The sequence below is a fragment of the Tachypleus tridentatus genome, chromosome 10, assembly GCF_004210375.1.
Source record: "Tachypleus tridentatus isolate NWPU-2018 chromosome 10, ASM421037v1, whole genome shotgun sequence".
Lineage (NCBI taxonomy): Eukaryota > Metazoa > Arthropoda > Merostomata > Xiphosura > Limulidae > Tachypleus > Tachypleus tridentatus.
The window spans coordinates 101,189,385-101,207,647 of record NC_134834.1 but is presented as its reverse complement, the minus strand read 5'-3'; the positions used below and the strand labels follow the sequence as shown (position 1 = coordinate 101,207,647).

Sequence of the window (18,263 nt, the reverse complement as noted above, 5' to 3'; positions counted from 1 at the left end):
GGAAAGTACTGGTTTCCTATCTGTAGCAGATAGGGCAGTCCACACACAACCAGCTCCATAAAATGGAATCCAAGAAAAGAGGATAGAGACCTGCCAAAATAGGTATTTAAAAAACAAACAGAGATGTACAAAGTAATGTGGAGGATGAAAGGACCTCTCCAAACTGATCAATCATCCCGCCAGCACAGCTATCAGATGGAGCTGACCAGCAGAACTTCCCATTTGGAAATGGCAAGAAGCCAGTTGTCTGTGGATGCACAGATTGCAGGATACGAGTGTCACATGAGGGCACATTTGATAAAAACAGATGGCAAGGAAGCAAACTGAGAAGGCCCTAAAACAGTATAAAATTCCACAATGGGTAAACTGGCACCAGTAAAACCTTCATGGAGAAGGTATATCACACATCAGGCAGGAGAACAAGGACTGTGTAAGATAAACATTGGCTTGGCCAGGGATCGTGTGGAGAAGGAAGGTAAAAAAACTACATACTGCTGCTAAAGACAGCATACATTGGTATCACAGGAAATTGTTATAGACAAGACCAGAAACGTTGAGGTCAGGAAATAGAACTTTGAGCCACACCTGAAAAAAACACTAAATTCTAGATTTCTTGCAAAAAAAACACTAAAGAGAAGTCAACCATGTATATAGGGACCATAGCTAAGCAATCTGTAGGCAACAGTTGAAAAGAAGAGGGGGAAACACCTTCATAAGCCCCGAGGATTTACCACAAAACAACCTAAAATTGGAAGAAGGGATGGAAATCAGGGCATAGGTAGGATTAATACAAATATTTGGAGAAATGAAACAAAGTTAATAAAATTAAAGACTGAAGATGGAAATGAAGTTAATTTGAACAAAATTAAGAAAAGTTAATCAGTGATGACGAGAAAACCCACTTGTAGAGAAAAATATGTAAAAACGGCTGGTTTGGGTTCAGACAATTTACACAGCCCTCTTAAAACATGTGGTCAGCTACTGGTCAGTTACTTCTTTCTTTCTTTGTGAACCTGCCAATGACCAAAGAAGGTTAAAACGTTGTTCGCTTCTCTACATAAAAAGATTTTCAACCCAAACCAGCCGTTTTTACATATATTAGAAAAGTTGAGCCCTTTGTAGGTAATAACTGTTCTAAACAAAAACATCTGCACTTCAGTATAGCCAAACTTCACATGCTAGTGATGTATAGGGGGAGTCACATGATTGTAGTACTCTTACTGAGAGAAGTGACAGTGATATACGCAAGTTGGAACTTGAGTCCAACAAAAGGAATGTTGAAGGCTTGTAGCGTGCATTCAAAAATGTTTGAAAATAGAGAGCAGCACAAAGAGAAAAGCTAATCTTGTCAGTGAAGTATGCATCACAAACAGCTTTATCAAATAAAGTTGTTCAACTTCGGCTAACAAATGTTAAGTCATGAATTCAGTGGCACTTTGAATACTTCAAATTCTGCATGCATACTACAACTGGCAACTGTAGTAACACCAATTGCAAACAAATAGAGTACCCTTAAACAATAATATGCAGCATAATAGAAAGCTATTATACCACCTTTGGAAACAAATTATCCATTTACCAATCTCTTTCCTTGAACCTATGTATTTTTCTAACATCATGGATACAAGACATATGGTATTAAAAGTTAAAAAGTTTTAATATTAAATGATAAAAATATTAATTGAGCACTTTTCAAAAGTTGACTTTATTCAGGACCAAACACTCATTTACAATCATGTGGCACCAGAAACAACACACACAACAGTACAATGAACAAAAGCTTCCTGGAAGCCCAGATGACCTCTACAAAGTCACTCATCTATATATCATAGATTCAGTTACACCACCATTCACTTTTTTATCCTGAAGACAAAAGGTCCACCTTTCAAAAGCACCAGGTTGTAGGATCATTTCATGTCTTATATTGATGCATTTTGATTATTGGATTACCTTTTCATCAAGATGTAGTCTTGTGTCTTCATTCACTTTCCCTGTGTGTTTGATGACTAGCTTATTGTAGTATTGAATCAGCATGAAGCATTGCAAATAATTACAAGACTCTATACAAGGTATATCATTAAAACAATTAGTTACAATTTGCCCAATTACAAAAACAAAAATAAATACACGAGTCAGGAAGTACTTATTCAAATATCAAATAAAGAGAATAACATTGTACCTTACCCAAAAAGAGTTGAAGCTATAAGATGAAGGAGCTGGAAGACATCATCCTTGAGAAGATCTTGTTCACAAACACACTCTACATCGGTTGGTCTAAACCCAGTATAAAACAGGATTACATGCAAATATTGCAATTCAAGTTTTAAAAGTTCAGATAAGCTAATTACAGCAAAAAAGGATATACAATTCTTAAGTAACAAGTGCCATTATGTATGTGGAATTTTATTCTAGCTGTCACTGAAATAGGTCTAACTATGCCACTAAAACCACACCAATGAACAATTGTTATAGAAAGTTTTAATATTCATAACTATATAAATTTGATTTAAATTGTGAATGTGCAAACCAACTTGCTGCACATTCACAAGGACTATACATTTATCAAAAGAAATTAGTTAAACATATAACTTTTGGTGCCAATTTAAAAATTAAAGTCTGCATGTGGTACTCGCATGACATTTAGAATTTAATGAAACCACTTAACTATGAATATGTGTCAATAAAATTGAAACTTGAATTGTATTATAATGTATGTTATTTGAATTTTTATGTTAATTACTTTGTTTCAAAACAATAGACTTTAGCAATGTACATATCTAGAAAATAACATGTATGGGAAACAAGTTTCTCAACCCTTTATACCTAACTTTTATACATTATTTTGAGATGTAAAATGTAGATGTCGTTAGTTGACAGAAGTGAATGTAGTCATTAGAAAGATTTCCGTTTACACACTACCTACAGTTAATTTGAAATTGACATGCAGTTTCCTTACTGTGTACATGTAACTGTCATTCATATTATCTATTTGAATGACTATAGCACACAGTGGTTTCTTACCTGAATATAATATAAAGACAGCCAAATTGTATTTCAAGCCTACTGTAATGTTTTAGTTAATTATGTTTTAGTTAGATTTTAAAATGCAGAGTTAAAAGGTTCAAACATATTTAAATACACAAACTTTTTATCCATTTCAAAGTTTAACAGTGGTAAACACTGAACAAATATTTTGTCAAAAGGTTGCACGTGTCTCCCAAAGAAATTGATATAGCCCAAGGTTGGCATTGACTTATTCAGGTCATATGTTTATATTTTAAATATATATTTTGTATGTTCTCAAATCCACATTTGAGTTACTTAATTTTAAGAAGTTTAACTTGTCATCTGGATTTTGAAATAAAATATAAACAAAATGGCATGCACAAGTTCCTTGTTTAGGCAACAGGGGGCCTGCCAAAATAGCTTCATAAAGTCTGCGGCATCAGATAACGTGTAGGCATAAAATATGATAGACAAATAGTTTAAAAGGAAAATTTACATAAAGAATAAATTAAAAGATAAAGACAGGAAATTAAAGAAAAGGAAAATACAAGTATTCTAGTGGACAAATATAAAGAATTGAAAGGTATGTACATATTTCCATTTGTTAATTTTAAACATTCAATTGTACTGTACATTGATGACAAAGTTAATGATATAGTATAAAAAATGAAAAATAAGATAGAAATATTTACCTTAATCAAAAAACTATATTCACTTACAGAGTGTTAGAAATAAAACATATGAAATGTTGAAACTAAGATTAAAAACAGTATTTTTATACTTCATTGAATAATTTGAAAGTTTTTAGTCCAAGAGCAAATAAACTAAATGAAAATGTTTATTATTAGAAAAATAGCTAAATATTTTGTTTTCTGAAACTACATACAGTTTGAAAATTTTTTGTCAAATTTCAAACATTTTCACTCACTACTTTTATTTTTGTAAAGAAATGTGACAAGAGGGATATCTTCGCTCTAACAGCACAGATGGATGAAATAAGGTTAACATTAAGTTCACTACATAGCAGTAATCCTATTCTAAAATGAAAGTTAAACCTTGGAATTCAACAGATTTAAAGAGATCATTATGAAAACAAGTAACAGAATCAATTACTTAGGGTGTATCATGATAAAGGTTGTAGTGTCAGAATAGTCATTACTGTCTATTGTGCTTGTATTAGACCTTTATTTGAATATGGTAATATGTCACACTATCAATTTAAAGAGTTGTAAAACCTTCATAATAGACAATTAAAATAGCCCACAGACTCACTACTCAATTACCCAAATTAATTTTTAGTCATAGCACACTTGATAGAACATTTATTAAAGTTAGTATTTTGTTATTACAACTGCGCCTTACAAATACAAGAATACTCTCAAATCATAGCCTCCTGGAGCAGATACCTTTTAACTGACTGAAAATTTTAAGAATATTGATTCACAAGCCACTTAAGTTACAAATAACCTTAACCTAAGTTTCATGATTTATACCTGTTAATGACAGGTTGATCATTTGGCACATGCTTAGTGAAAGTGGGTTTTTCTTTGAACGCTCCCACGAAGTCAACTCATAACAACTACACACACAACTTACAACTTTTATAGAGTTGTGTACTATAATTTGTCACAACTATCACTTTTAATATAATTAACTTTAGCCACCATTGTTATGACAATTAAATAATCATTACATACCACTAAATGAAAAACAATAACTCTTATGCTAAACAGTTTTGTACATCCAACACCTAGCATTTCTTACCTTGGCTCAGAATGACCGATTTCTACAATCAAGTTACACACACTCTCAGCTAGTCCATTTTCCAGTAATGTTCTCAAGTCGGAGGACGAGTGCTGACACACCTGCAGAAGAAAATATTACAGCACATATAAACTTAGATATGAAAACAGTATTACAGCACATATAAACTTAGATATGAAAACAGTATTACAGCACATATAAACTTAGATATGAAAACAGTATTACAGCACATATAAACTTAGATACGAAAACAGTATTACAGCACATATAAACTTAGATACGAAAACAGTATTACAGCACATATAAACTTAGATATGAAAACAGTATTACAGCACATATAAACTTAGATATGAAAACAGTATTACAGCACATATAAACTTAAATATGAAAACAGTATTACAGCACATATAAACTTAAATATGAAAACAGTATTACAGCACATATAAACTTAGATATGAAAACAGTATTACAGCACATATAAACTTAGATATGAAAACAGTATTACAGCACATATAAACTTAGATATGAAAACAGTATTACAGCACATATAAACTTAGATATGAAAACAGTATTACAGCACATATAAACTTAGATATGAAAACAGTATTACAGCACATATAAACTTAGATATGAAAACAGTATTACAGCACATATAAACTTAGATAATGAAAACAGTATTACAGCACATATAAACTTAGATACTGAAAACAGTATTACAGCACATATAAACTTAGATAACTGAAAACAGTATTACAGCACATATAAACTTAGATCTGAAAACAGTATTACAGCACATATAAACTTAGATCTGAAAACAGTATTACAGCACATATAAACTTAGATCTGAAAACAGTATTACAGCACATATAAACTTAGATCTGAAAAACAGTATTACAGCACATATAAACTTAGATCTGAAAACAGTATTACAGCACATATAAACTTAGATCTGAAAACAGTATTACAGCACATATAAACTTAGATCTGAAAACAGTATTACAGCACATATAAACTTAGATCTGAAAACAGTATTACAGCACATATAAACTTAGATCTGAAAAAACAGTATTACAGCACATATAAACTTAGATCTGAAAACAGTATTACAGCACATATAAACTTAGATAATGAAAAAAACAGTATTACAGCACATATAAACTTAGATCTGAAAACAGTATTACAGCACATATAAACTTAGATATCTGAAAACAGTATTACAGCACATATAAACTTAGATCTGAAAAACAGTATTACAGCACATATAAACTTAGATCTGAAAACAGTATTACAGCACATATAAACTTAGATCTGAAAACAGTATTACAGCACATATAAACTTAGATATGAAAACAGTATTACAGCACATATAAACTTAGATATGAAAACAGTATTACAGCACATATAAACTTAAATATGAAAACAGTATTACAGCACATATAAACTTAAATATGAAAACAGTATTACAGCACATATAAACTTAAATATGAAAACAGTATTACAGCACATATAAACTTAGATATGAAAACAGTATTACAGCACATATAAACTTAGATATGAAAACAGTATTACAGCACATATAAACTTAGATATGAAAACAGTATTACAGCACATATAAACTTAGATATGAAAACAGTATTACAGCACATATAAACTTAGATATGAAAACAGTATTACAGCACATATAAACTTAGATATGAAAACAGTATTACAGCACATATAAACTTAGATATGAAAACAGTATTACAGCACATATAAACTTAGATATGAAAACAGTATTACAGCACATATAAACTTAGATATGAAAACAGTATTACAGCACATATAAACTTAGATATGAAAACAGTATTACAGCACATATAAACTTAGATATGAAAACAGTATTACAGCACATATAAACTTAGATATGAAAACAGTATTACAGCACATATAAACTTAGATATGAAAACAGTATTACAGCACATATAAACTTAGATATGAAAACAGTATTACAGCACATATAAACTTAGATATGAAAACAGTATTACAGCACATATAAACTTAGATATGAAAACAGTATTACAGCACATATAAACTTAGATATGAAAACAGTATTACAGCACATATAAACTTAGATATGAAAACAGTATTACAGCACATATAAACTTAGATATGAAAACAGTATTACAGCACATATAAACTTAGATATGAAAACAGTATTACAGCACATATAAACTTAGATATGAAAACAGTATTACAGCACATATAAACTTAGATATGAAAACAGTATTACAGCACATATAAACTTAGATATGAAAACAGTAACATAATTTATACTAAATCATATGATCTAATTCTGCCACAGCAAACTATTTCCTTGCAAATATCGGTTATCACAAGTTAAATAACATGATAAATATTTCCTCACTGTTTAAAGTGTGATAAGATTATTTTTTTTCGTCTATCATCAAAAGTTGAAAGTAACAGATGTTTACATAGTTTATAATGTAAACTATAATGTAATACTATAAAGATATAAAAACTGTAAATAGAATAAAGTAAACTACAAGTTTACGATAGTGCTGAACACTAATTACCTTTGATATTCCATAAATAACATTATGACACAGTGGAGTATCTGAGGCACAGTTAGGAAGAAGAGCCATCAATGGAACACAAGCCATCAATTGGACTGAATTAAGTTGTAATGGAAGGGTTAACTGAAATCTGTAAGAACAGTTACAGCAAACTATCAAACCTTTGTTTATTTGACGATTTTGAACTTTTGTTAAAAATATCTCTCCCATTACAACATTTATTAAAATCTTGTGGAGAATGTGGTATAAGATACAAGTATAATATAAAAATTAAACAATTGTGATGCACACGCTACAAGTGCAACAACTAAGATTAGTGTGAATAACACATTAGAACAACAGAAATATGATATAAATACCAATTATAACATTTACAAACTAAGCAAACAACATTTAAGTTCTAAGTTGAAATCAAAAATTGTCTTCAATGTATTTGTACTTACTCCCCATCAAAAGTGAAATTTCTGCCAATTAATAGGGTGAAACAAGCGTCCACTAACCCTGATGTAACACTGTACTGATGAAGTTGGTTTGCAAGAAGGTGGAAGCCCTTCATTTTCAAAAATCCATTTATTTGTTCATCAAATGCTGTCTGAAGGTATGCACTTATCACCTGAATAATAAAGTGCTAATTAAATTCAAAAACAGTTGAACAAACAAGGTCAAACTAGTTCCACAATGGACATCATAGCAAATTCTAAGTTAGTGACAAAAATCAGGGTTAACAAGAAACAAGTTTCCATTTTGTCCTACTTTTATAAGATGTTCAATTGAGTTGTCACTGTTTAGAAAGCACATACTAAAATCTAATTAAAACTTTTAAAAAAACTATTTACCACAGCATAAACTGATTTTCATTAAATCTTGAATTTGACTTTTTATTTAACGATTTACATGTAAATAAATCTACAATATATTTGGACTGTGCGTACACTGTCATTTCTAAAGATCACGATTGATAAAAGTGGCAGTCCTGGTATGAACTTAGTCTTCGAGGATGTTTTTGAAATGACTAGTTTTCACCCTTTCTTTAAGAAAGGTCATTTGAACCATCCAATTAGAGTATTGAAAAATCTAACCAAACAACCTTCACCACTGTTCCAAATTACACACTGAACTCTAGCCTATACTAATTGTTTCCCTTTATAAAGTAGTTTGTTGTACAGAGATCCTTATGATTTTTATCTCTTACTTTAAACAATCTTGGTTATAGATACCCTTGCTATTATTCTTCCCTCAAAATCTGTTACTTCATTCTTGAAAGACATTTCCACTCAAAGCATAGTATGTCAAGCTGTTAGGTCATATATGTAAAAATGGATGGTATGGATAGAGAAAGCAATATGTAGAGGAGGGAACAATGTTTGGACCTCCTTCGGTCATCGTCAGGTTCACATGACAATGACTGAAGAAGGTTGAAACGTTGTGGTTTTCTCGTCATCACAGACTGTTAGGTCTTACATGTCTGTTGTAACCCAGGAAGATTGATAAGCCCTGGTATTGGTTAAAAGGCCTTGCATGCTCAGGATAACAGATACAAGTATGGCTAACATTTTATAGTCTTTACTTTCATTCATTTGTTCTTTTAAATACTGCAAAATAACAGAAAGAGGAAAAGTTGTGTATTTAGACATGAAGTAAATAGGAACAAAAAAGGAAGGTGAATACTTGCAAGTTAAAACATCAAAACATATGATAAGAGAATTGAAAAATCTAACCTTCACAACTGTTGAGCGAATATACCCACTTCTGTGGTGAGCCAGAACAATTAACATATCAGGTCGTATAATATTTCCTAAAACCTGAGACACCAGTGACTCCGGGATGGTAAGTATCACGTCTTCTAAAAGATTCAACAATCCTAGAAAATAATTAAAAAACAAAGTATCACTTTTTCTTTTCTATTAAGAAATAAAAACTAATAACCTGTTCTATTATAAAAATTACAAAAGAAGTGTACATTAACTCTTTGCTGGCTAAATTATATTTTTACAAATTTTGTTGAAGTAAACTAATTTCTTGTATTTTTTACATTAACTTGTGCCAGGAAATTTTAAGTGAAAAATTTCATTCTGCAAAGTTCAAGTGATGGACATAATTTATGAATTGAGAAAAAGCAAACACAATTACACTTGTCTAAATCTGTTAAGATGTCAACACAACTAATTACTTACTGAAAGCTCTTAACCCTCTTAACTATGGATAGAGCAAAGTGCACATTCTAGAACCTTAGTTACTTTTAACATTTAATTAAACTACTTTATTATCAATTTATGCAAATAATGTTAGCATCAAAATGTAGCTCATGTATCAAATTTTAATATTATATAAATTTTAGGTTTGTAATGTTATAAGGAAATATTTTAATAAATCCTCAATCTCCCTTCCTAAGAAAATTATGACGTGGAGAATCAAAGTGGAGAATCTGACACACTCACCTGTCATTCTTTATTTCACAAATTGATTATATATCTCTTACATTTTAAATCATATTGTTTATACTAATAGAAAGCTAAAATGTTAATCTATCAAATGACACTAATTCTCTTTCTGGGACACATCTGAATCAGCCATGTTCATAACCTCAATTTAACCTTTAAAAGTTTCCATACCATAGCTTCTAAAATGTTTTGTGTAGCATTACAATATTTTTCAAGCTTCAGTAAGCTCAACCCTAGAATGAAAGCACGAGTCTACAACCTTATACTAGCTCAACCCTAGAATGAAAGCACGAGTCTACAACCTTATACTAGCTCAACCCTAGAATGAAAGCACGAGTCTACAACCTTATACTAGCTCCAACCCTAGAATGCCAGCACGAGTCTACAACCTTATACTAGCTCAACCCTAGAATGCCAGCACGAGTCTACAACCTTATACTAGCTCAACCCTAGAATGCCAGCACGAGTCTACAACCTTATACTAGCTCAACCCTAGAATGCCAGCACGAGTCTACAACCTTATACTAGCTCAACCCTAGAATGCCAGCACGAGTCTACAACCTTATACTAGCTCAACCCTAGAATGCCAGCACGAGTCTACAACCTGATACTAGCTCAACCCTAGAATGCCAGCACGAGCCTACAACCTTATACTAGCTCAACCCTAGAATGCCAGCACGAGCCTACAACCTTATACTAGCTTAACCCTAGAATGCCAGCACGAGTCTACAACCTTATACTAGCTTAACCCTAGAATGCCAGCATGAGTCTACAACCTTATACTAGCTAACCCTAGAATGCCAGCACGAATTATACTAGCAACCCTAGAATGCCAGCACGAGTCTACAACCTTATACTAGCTTAACCCTAGAATACCAGCATGAGTCTACAACCTTATACTAGCTGGTGTTCAGGATTAAAAACTTAAATGCAGGAATTCCAGGGTGAAGTATTTTGTGGATGAAAAAAAAATCAGGATTTTTAATGAAATAATTTCACTAAACATTTAACAATGTTTTAAGACAGCATGGTACTTGTTGGTCCATCTGGTCCATTCCACAAAAAAACTAACTAAATTTAAAGCCAGCCCTTATCGTTCATATGTTACTTGTTGGTCCATCTGGGCCATTCCACAAAAAAACTAACTAAATTTAAAGCCATTCCTTATCATTCATATATTTATGTCTCAAACTCATACATTTACAGCCTTTACAAAACATCAAAAGGAAAACAATTCTGAAAGCCAACCACCCTGTCAGAAAAATAAAACTGTTTTAGCTGAAAATGAGTCCTATCCTACCAAAATTTACGTGTGTCAGATGACTCTATCCTACCAAAATTTACGTGTGTCAGATGACTCCAATCCTACCAAAATTTGTGTGTCAGATGACTCCTATCCTACCAAAATTTACGTGTGTCAGATGACTCCTATCCTACCAAAATTTACGTGCAGATGACTCCTATCCTACCAAAATTTACGTGCCAGATGACTCCTATCCTACCAAAATTTACGTGTCAGATGACTCCTATCCTACCAAAATTTACGTGCCAGATGACTCCTATCCTACCAAAATTTACGTGCCAGATGACTCCTATCCTATCAAAATTTACGTGCCAGATGACTCCTATCCTACCAAAATTTACGTGTGCCAGATGACTCCTATCCTACCAAAATTTACGTGTGCCAGATGACTCCTATCCTACCAAAATTTACGTGTGCCAGATGACTCCTGTCCTACCAAAATTTACGTGTGTTAGATGACTCCTGTCCTACCAAAATTTACGTGTGCCAGATGACTCCTGTCCTACCAAAATTTACGTGTGCCAGATGACTCCTGTCCTACCAAAATTTACGTGTGCCAGATGACTCCTGTCCTACCAAAATTTACGTGTGCCAGATGACTCCTATCCTACCAAAATTTACGTGTGCCAGATGACTCCTATCCTACCAAAATTTACGTGTGCCAGATGACTCCAATCCTACCAAAATTTACGTGTGTCAGATGACTCCTATCCTACCAAAATTTACGTGTGTCAGATGACTCCAATCCTACCAAAATTTACGTGTGTGTGATGACTCCTATCCTACCAAAATCTACGTGTGTCCCATAGTCTTGCTATTCTCACTGTTTATTACGTGTCCCATAGTCTTGCTATTCTCACTGTTTCTTACGATGCATCAATTCCCTTTACAATCTAAAGCACCTCAATTAGATCCCCCTTAACTCTTCTTTCTTCAAGAAGAAAATTTGAGGGGTTCCAGCCTCTTCTCCTATGACAAACCCCTCCATCCCAGGTGCAATTTTAGTAACCCTCATCTGAACACTTTCCAGCAATTAAAAGGTTTTTCCTATGGCTCAAGACTGAACACAATACACCAAATATAGCCTAACCAGTGACCTATACAAATGAAAATTTGTTTTGGTCTTGTATTCAATATTTCTGGACATACAACTTAAAATCCTATTTGCCCTACCACTAGCAATAGCACACTACTTGGATGGCTTAAGAGACTAATAAACTATTACAACAAAAATCCATTTTCTTCATAACACTGTTAAGGTTATTCCCATCCAAATTATATTTATATTTCAGATTATGATAACCAACATGCATTATCGTACATTTATTATAATTAAAACCCATCTCCCATTTACATGCATAACTCACTAAGTGATCTAAATCCATTTGTAACTCAGCAGAATCCTTATCACAGCCAGAATTTGGAAGGCATTACTATAGACTGTTGTGACTAATGTGACAACTGAGATTCAAAATGAATTTTTTGAGATCCCTTCTAATGCATATTTTCTATGAAGTTAATTATTGTTTTATTGTGCTGGTTTTAATTAACAATTAAGATATCTAGTACTATTTAAGCTCTTCATATTATTAAGAAAACTCTTATTTTCCCCTTTTTAAGTTAACAAAGTATCACAGTTTTACACGTGGAGTCAAAATTAAGACTTGTTATTGACTCAAACTATAAACCTTTAATTTTATGTGGTTGTTTTTTCACTTTAAGCTGCCTATCTTGTTTCAGTACTTTATCTCCATTTTCCCTTAACTTATTAATAATCTTGTAATATGAGCTACACATGTGATTTACAACTAGTGGCAAGATTATGAAGTAAACAATTCAAAGGGTAATAACAGAATAAAATTAAGTACAAATATAGACAGACAGTTAGGATAAACAATTGTAGTTCTATGTTACAATGTGAAGTCATCCTTGAAAGAAAAAAAAAGTAAACAATGATTACACTGCACAATAATGTTTTTTAATAGTTTTGCTTCTTGAAAAGTTTTTGCTGACTGACAGGTACCTGGTGGGTTTGCACAAATAGTTTTGGTTTTGCTTCATCACGTAAAAACTCAGAAGAGACAGTTAACTGTTTACCAGCAATAATGCATTTAATTGCATTTATGTTTATAATAAGCTAAGTTTATAATAAGTTTAACATAAAAGTGTTTTGCTCCTGTTTTTTGTTTGTATTCAATGTCCGGTGCATCACGTTGCAGTGTCCAACAGTAGTCAGCAAGCATTGACGAATTCCAGTTGCCCTGATATTGTTTTCCCATTGTAGCAAAGTCCTGGTGAAACTGAAGATTTCAATGAAACAGTAATTGATAGGCAAATTTGGATGCGATTTTCATGATCAGCAGCCAAAAATCTACAAGGAACACCCAACAGTGCTCAAGAAGCAAAAACTTTGTTGTGCAGTGTTATACATCCACTGGAAAATTCATTAACAAGAATACTCAATTAGGAATGTGATTTACAGTGTACAAAAGACCTATATTATATGCAGAAATCTCAGATTTCATAAAAGTATACAAAACATTAAAAGCTATGGTGTGAAAAAGTTAAAATATCAGTAGTGGCTACTTTTCTAAACCTCCAAAATTATTTAAGGCCATAATACAAATCTTAACATTCTGATTTTGCTTGAAGCAGAACAAAACTTACCTACACACACAACTGTTAGGCCATCAAAATCAGAGTCACTCTCTTCTACATCTGAAATTACTTCCCATTCCCCAATTTGATCATCTATAGATTCAGGTTCAGAAATTATCTCTACACTAGATCCTATAGACATTTGGTCATCTTCATTCTTTATAATATCACTCTCAGCCAATGTCCAGTTGTTTTGAGCAACCATTAAATCAGTAAATTCATTTAATAGTGTAGTGATGGACTTCTGATCTGTTTCACACTTTTTAGACTTTTCTACCAAAACAGTATTTTCTGTATTTCCATTTCCTTCTTCTCTTTCCAGGCCTTTTGTAACAACATCTCTCTCAGAAGTCTTAACTTCACAATCTTTTAAATGCTTTGACTCTGTCTTTGTAAAAACTTTATATTCATGCATGTCACTATCTTCCTTAGGTTTTTGTTCTTTGAGACTAGGTGGTTCAATAAGCAGATCATCTGTACCAGTTACTGCTGACAAGGAGCTTGTTCCAAATATTCCACCACCTATCAAATTATTATTCTTATTATCTAGCCAAGTAGCAGTGAAAAGAGAATCAAAATTTAAATCTTCAATAATCTCTGAAGCAGGACTTTTATCTTGTATGACATCTTCAACAGACAAATTATCAGAAGCCTTCTGAAATATATCCAAACTAGAAACTTCTTTGGCTTCTAAAGGTAGACCTTCGCCAAGAGATTGGAGTTTTTCTTCTTCAAAATGACCATAAACCCTGTCTTCAGACTGTTGAATCTGACTTTTACTCTGAATATCTTCACCTTCTGCTTCACAACACCAATTTATAATTTCATTGTGACCCTCTTTCTCCAATTTCCATTTCTCATCATTTTCATACTGATTAACTTGATAATTCTCAACTCCAGATACTAATTCTTCATGATTCTTAGGACTATCCATTTCACAATGCTGAGTTATTTGATCATCATAAGCTTCTGAGAGAGAAATTTTATTTGTAATTTCTTGGTAACTTCTCTTTTCTGGATATTGCATCACCTGTTCCTGATAATCTTCCTGTTCAGAATCTTCTGAAATATTTTCTTGCTTGCTTTCTTTCTCAAAATCACCTGAAATGTATTTGTCATACCCTATCCTTTTAGAATCATCTGAAACACTCTCCTGATAGCATTCCTTTTTAGTGTCTTGTGTCACATCCTTCTGATGGTCCTCTTTTCTACTGTCATCTTGAATTTGCTTCTGATGGCCTTTTTCAGATTTCTGAATTGTTTGTTGTTGATAAACTTCAGTTTTAGAATCACCCACAACATGTTCTCTGTACATTTCCATTCCAGTGGAACTTTGTTTTATTCTCAAGTTTGTAAGGGCCTTCCTCAGCTTCTTAGACTGAGCAGTACCACAAACTGCTGATAAATGCTCACTTGAACTCGTTAGCTGTTGAGCTTCAGAGGAGTTCTTAACAAAGTTGCTACTTCTGTCTGCCTTTATTTGTCTTTCCTTTACATCTGAAAATGCAGTATCAAAGTACTCATGTGCCTGTGTTTTCAGTCACAAAATTTAAAATAGCAATATTTCCCTTTTCCTGTACTAAAAAAAAAACAAAGATGGAAGTGAAATATAACAAGTAGAAAAACATCCTTAAAAGTTGGTAATGTACATTTTAAAAAAGAAAAAGACTAGAGAAGAATCTCAAGGTAGAAGCTACCTTCCAGAACAGAGTGGTAAGTGAATGGTTAATAACCAACATAGATCATAAAATCAAAACATAAAAAGACAACTTCAGAATTTATTGGGAAGAAACAAGAAACAAAAGTAGTAGAAAAAAGATTCACAGCTGGTTAAGTCAGCCAAAATATTTAATACAAAAACTAAAAAAAATTGCTAATTGAAAATACAGAAAATTTCAAAAGATAAGAAATGATATTCCCATAATACCTGAAAACAACAAGATAAAAACAGATGATGAGAATGGATTGATGTTTATATAATTTCCAAAGACATGGAGGAAAATTAGGAGAATCTAAAGATAACTTTTGTAGTTCAATTGTTATGGCTGTTCCACAAATAAAAATACAGAAAAGTGCTCAAACCATACCATGTAATAATAACCATTAATCTTTGCATTACAGATGTTGTTTATATCATTCACTACTATTAGAGGTCCACATTTTGTGTCACATTAAATAACTTTTTGCATCTTTTAACACTCAATACAAAGAACTGACAAACAACTGTCTGAAGCCACTTATTTTCTCTCTACAAACACAACTACCACCAGCTGTCATTTGGATTAATTGCAATACTGATTGATTCTTATTTCATAGAGTGATTCTTTTCTATTGTAAAATGAGTAAACAAATGTATGTTATACACGTTTATGTGAACTAAGTAAGAAGAATAATTTAAAAAACATAAAAACTAAATAAGGCAGAAATAACTGATTACAGTTATTACATACAGAACTGCTAACAACAAAAAAGAATCTTTAACTTGAGATTGCCACCAGAGAAACTTTTCCTCCCAGAAATAGTAAAACCTTAATAAGAAAACATACTACAATGTCTGCCAACCATGCTAGACTTCTTCATAAATAAAGCTGATATTTAGAAAACACTGCATAATTCTCCTTTTATTTAATGAAACATGAAAATAATCAATCTCAACTGTTATTTAGCTGTTTCTACTACATTCAAACTTGTATGTCTAGTTGACAGTTTACACAAATTCATGTTTAAATTTCTGATGTCCAAGATGTTCTGTTAACAATACCAAAGTTTACATAAAATAAAGTAAAAACAACAACTTGTTTCACTACCTAAGTCCACTTGACTTGAAGAAGCAGTAGTTGAACCAGATCTTAAAACTGTTTTCTTTTCTGTTATAGGAACTGTGCATCCTAAATAAAAAATTAGCTTTTGTTCATACAGGAAAATAGTTGGCAAATCTGAAGATATTAGGCCTCAGAAATATATAATTTAACTCTAGGAATGGGCATCATTTTTTGCATGTACAAGGTTTTAGCAAGTTACATTCAAAAGTTAAACTACTTTCTTATCATAGCATATAAACATGGCATAAAAATGTAGCTAATAATCCAAGTTAACATTAAATAAGTTCTTAATTTTACAAGGCAATAACAAAATAATTTCAATTTTCCCCAGTGTAAAAAATTGGCATTTGCTATCTAGATATTCTCTCTTGTCTAATTTATTTACCACCTCTCCAAGAATTACTAAACTTAACATAAATTACCAATTATAAGGTTGTCATTGCTCAGACAAATAAAATTTTTTTATAACCATTATTTCATAATGCAATAAAATAAAATTAAACTAGACCTCTCCTGTAGTGTTTAATAAATTATTTAATATTGTAGTATCACTGATATACAAAAGAAAGGTTAAAGTCATTGAGTCAACAGCTAAACAAGACTCATTTAACTCATTTCTTTTTTAAAAAGAATACTTATTAAAAAACAAAAAGTAGCTAAAATGTAAAACAAAATTTTTGACATGAGTCTAGCTTGGTTGACAAAACTTAGTAATGAGCAAAATCCATCCTGTAACATGTTTTACTTTATATTCATAAAAACTAACCATGGTCTGCTGCAGAACAAAGTGACTTAACACTGTCAGCCTTTAGGTCATGCAATTTTAGACTTAAACTTGTACAAAAAGTGAAATAATCTTCAGAGGACAACTGCAAAATTGATTTATATTATGAAAAGAATGGGAAGCTGAAAATGTTTCTCAGGTAATCTACTTACGAGATCGTGCATGAGGAGATATAAGGAAATAAAATGATGCCCTAGCATGGCAGACATAAGTACTTGTAGCTCTGTGCAAGAGAAGTATACAGTCACACAAGGAGGTAAGCAACACCAAGTCTGGTGGGCTTCCCAATAAGTAACAGATAACACTTGTCATTGAATTTACAGCATCCACTGATAATCTCCCATTCTCTAGATGTATAAACTTTTCCTGTGTTGAGAAAAAGCAAATAAAATAAAACATTCTAATAAATTACATCATTGAACAAATAAAGAAAAGATGAGAATTTCTAAACCTCAAAATTTGATATTCAAATTGACTTGGGTAATATATATTTTTCATTTTAAGAAACTACAAACAAAAACTAAATGTTTCACAAGTTTTGATATACAAATTGGATATTTTCCAATATTCACAGCTAAACTAATTTACCCATCTCTGCAAGTGGTTGCTTCCTACCTTCAACATTAACAAGAGTTTATCAAAAATTTGTACAGACAGCATCTGGTTGATGTTGAACATCTGGTGTGGGTGTCTTTCTCTTACAAGAACTTCCATTACAGCAAGGAACATTTTCAACACATTCTCATTAATTTTCTCCCATACAGACCAAACCGAAACTGCTGTAGCAAAAAGTTCGGGATCAACTATGAGAGCATCTGAATGTTGATCAACAGCAACAGAACCTGCGAGTCTTTCCACTTCTGTCACAGGAATATTAACACATGCACTCACAAAAACCTGCAAAAAATAAAA

At 32.1% G+C, this 18,263-nt stretch overlaps 1 protein-coding gene across 4 annotated transcripts in view; it reads right to left on the bottom strand.

Moving 5' to 3' along the window:
* The window catches only part of mv (lysosomal-trafficking regulator mauve), a 144,975-nt gene that overhangs the window by 59,573 nt on the left and 67,139 nt on the right, over window positions 1-18,263 (bottom strand). For all 4 annotated transcript variants that reach the window (XM_076462861.1, XM_076462862.1, XM_076462863.1 and 1 more), the window contains exons 20-28: window positions 17,967-18,248; window positions 17,504-17,717; window positions 16,553-16,633; window positions 13,755-15,242; window positions 9,062-9,204; window positions 7,787-7,956; window positions 7,344-7,473; window positions 4,771-4,871; window positions 2,185-2,274 (exon numbers count right to left, since the gene is read on the bottom strand). In XM_076462861.1, coding sequence (XP_076318976.1) covers window positions 2,185-2,274; window positions 4,771-4,871; window positions 7,344-7,473; window positions 7,787-7,956; window positions 9,062-9,204; window positions 13,755-15,242; window positions 16,553-16,633; window positions 17,504-17,717; window positions 17,967-18,248 — 2,699 coding nt within the window. The remainder of the gene's footprint in view (window positions 1-2,184; window positions 2,275-4,770; window positions 4,872-7,343; window positions 7,474-7,786; window positions 7,957-9,061; window positions 9,205-13,754; window positions 15,243-16,552; window positions 16,634-17,503; window positions 17,718-17,966; window positions 18,249-18,263) is intronic.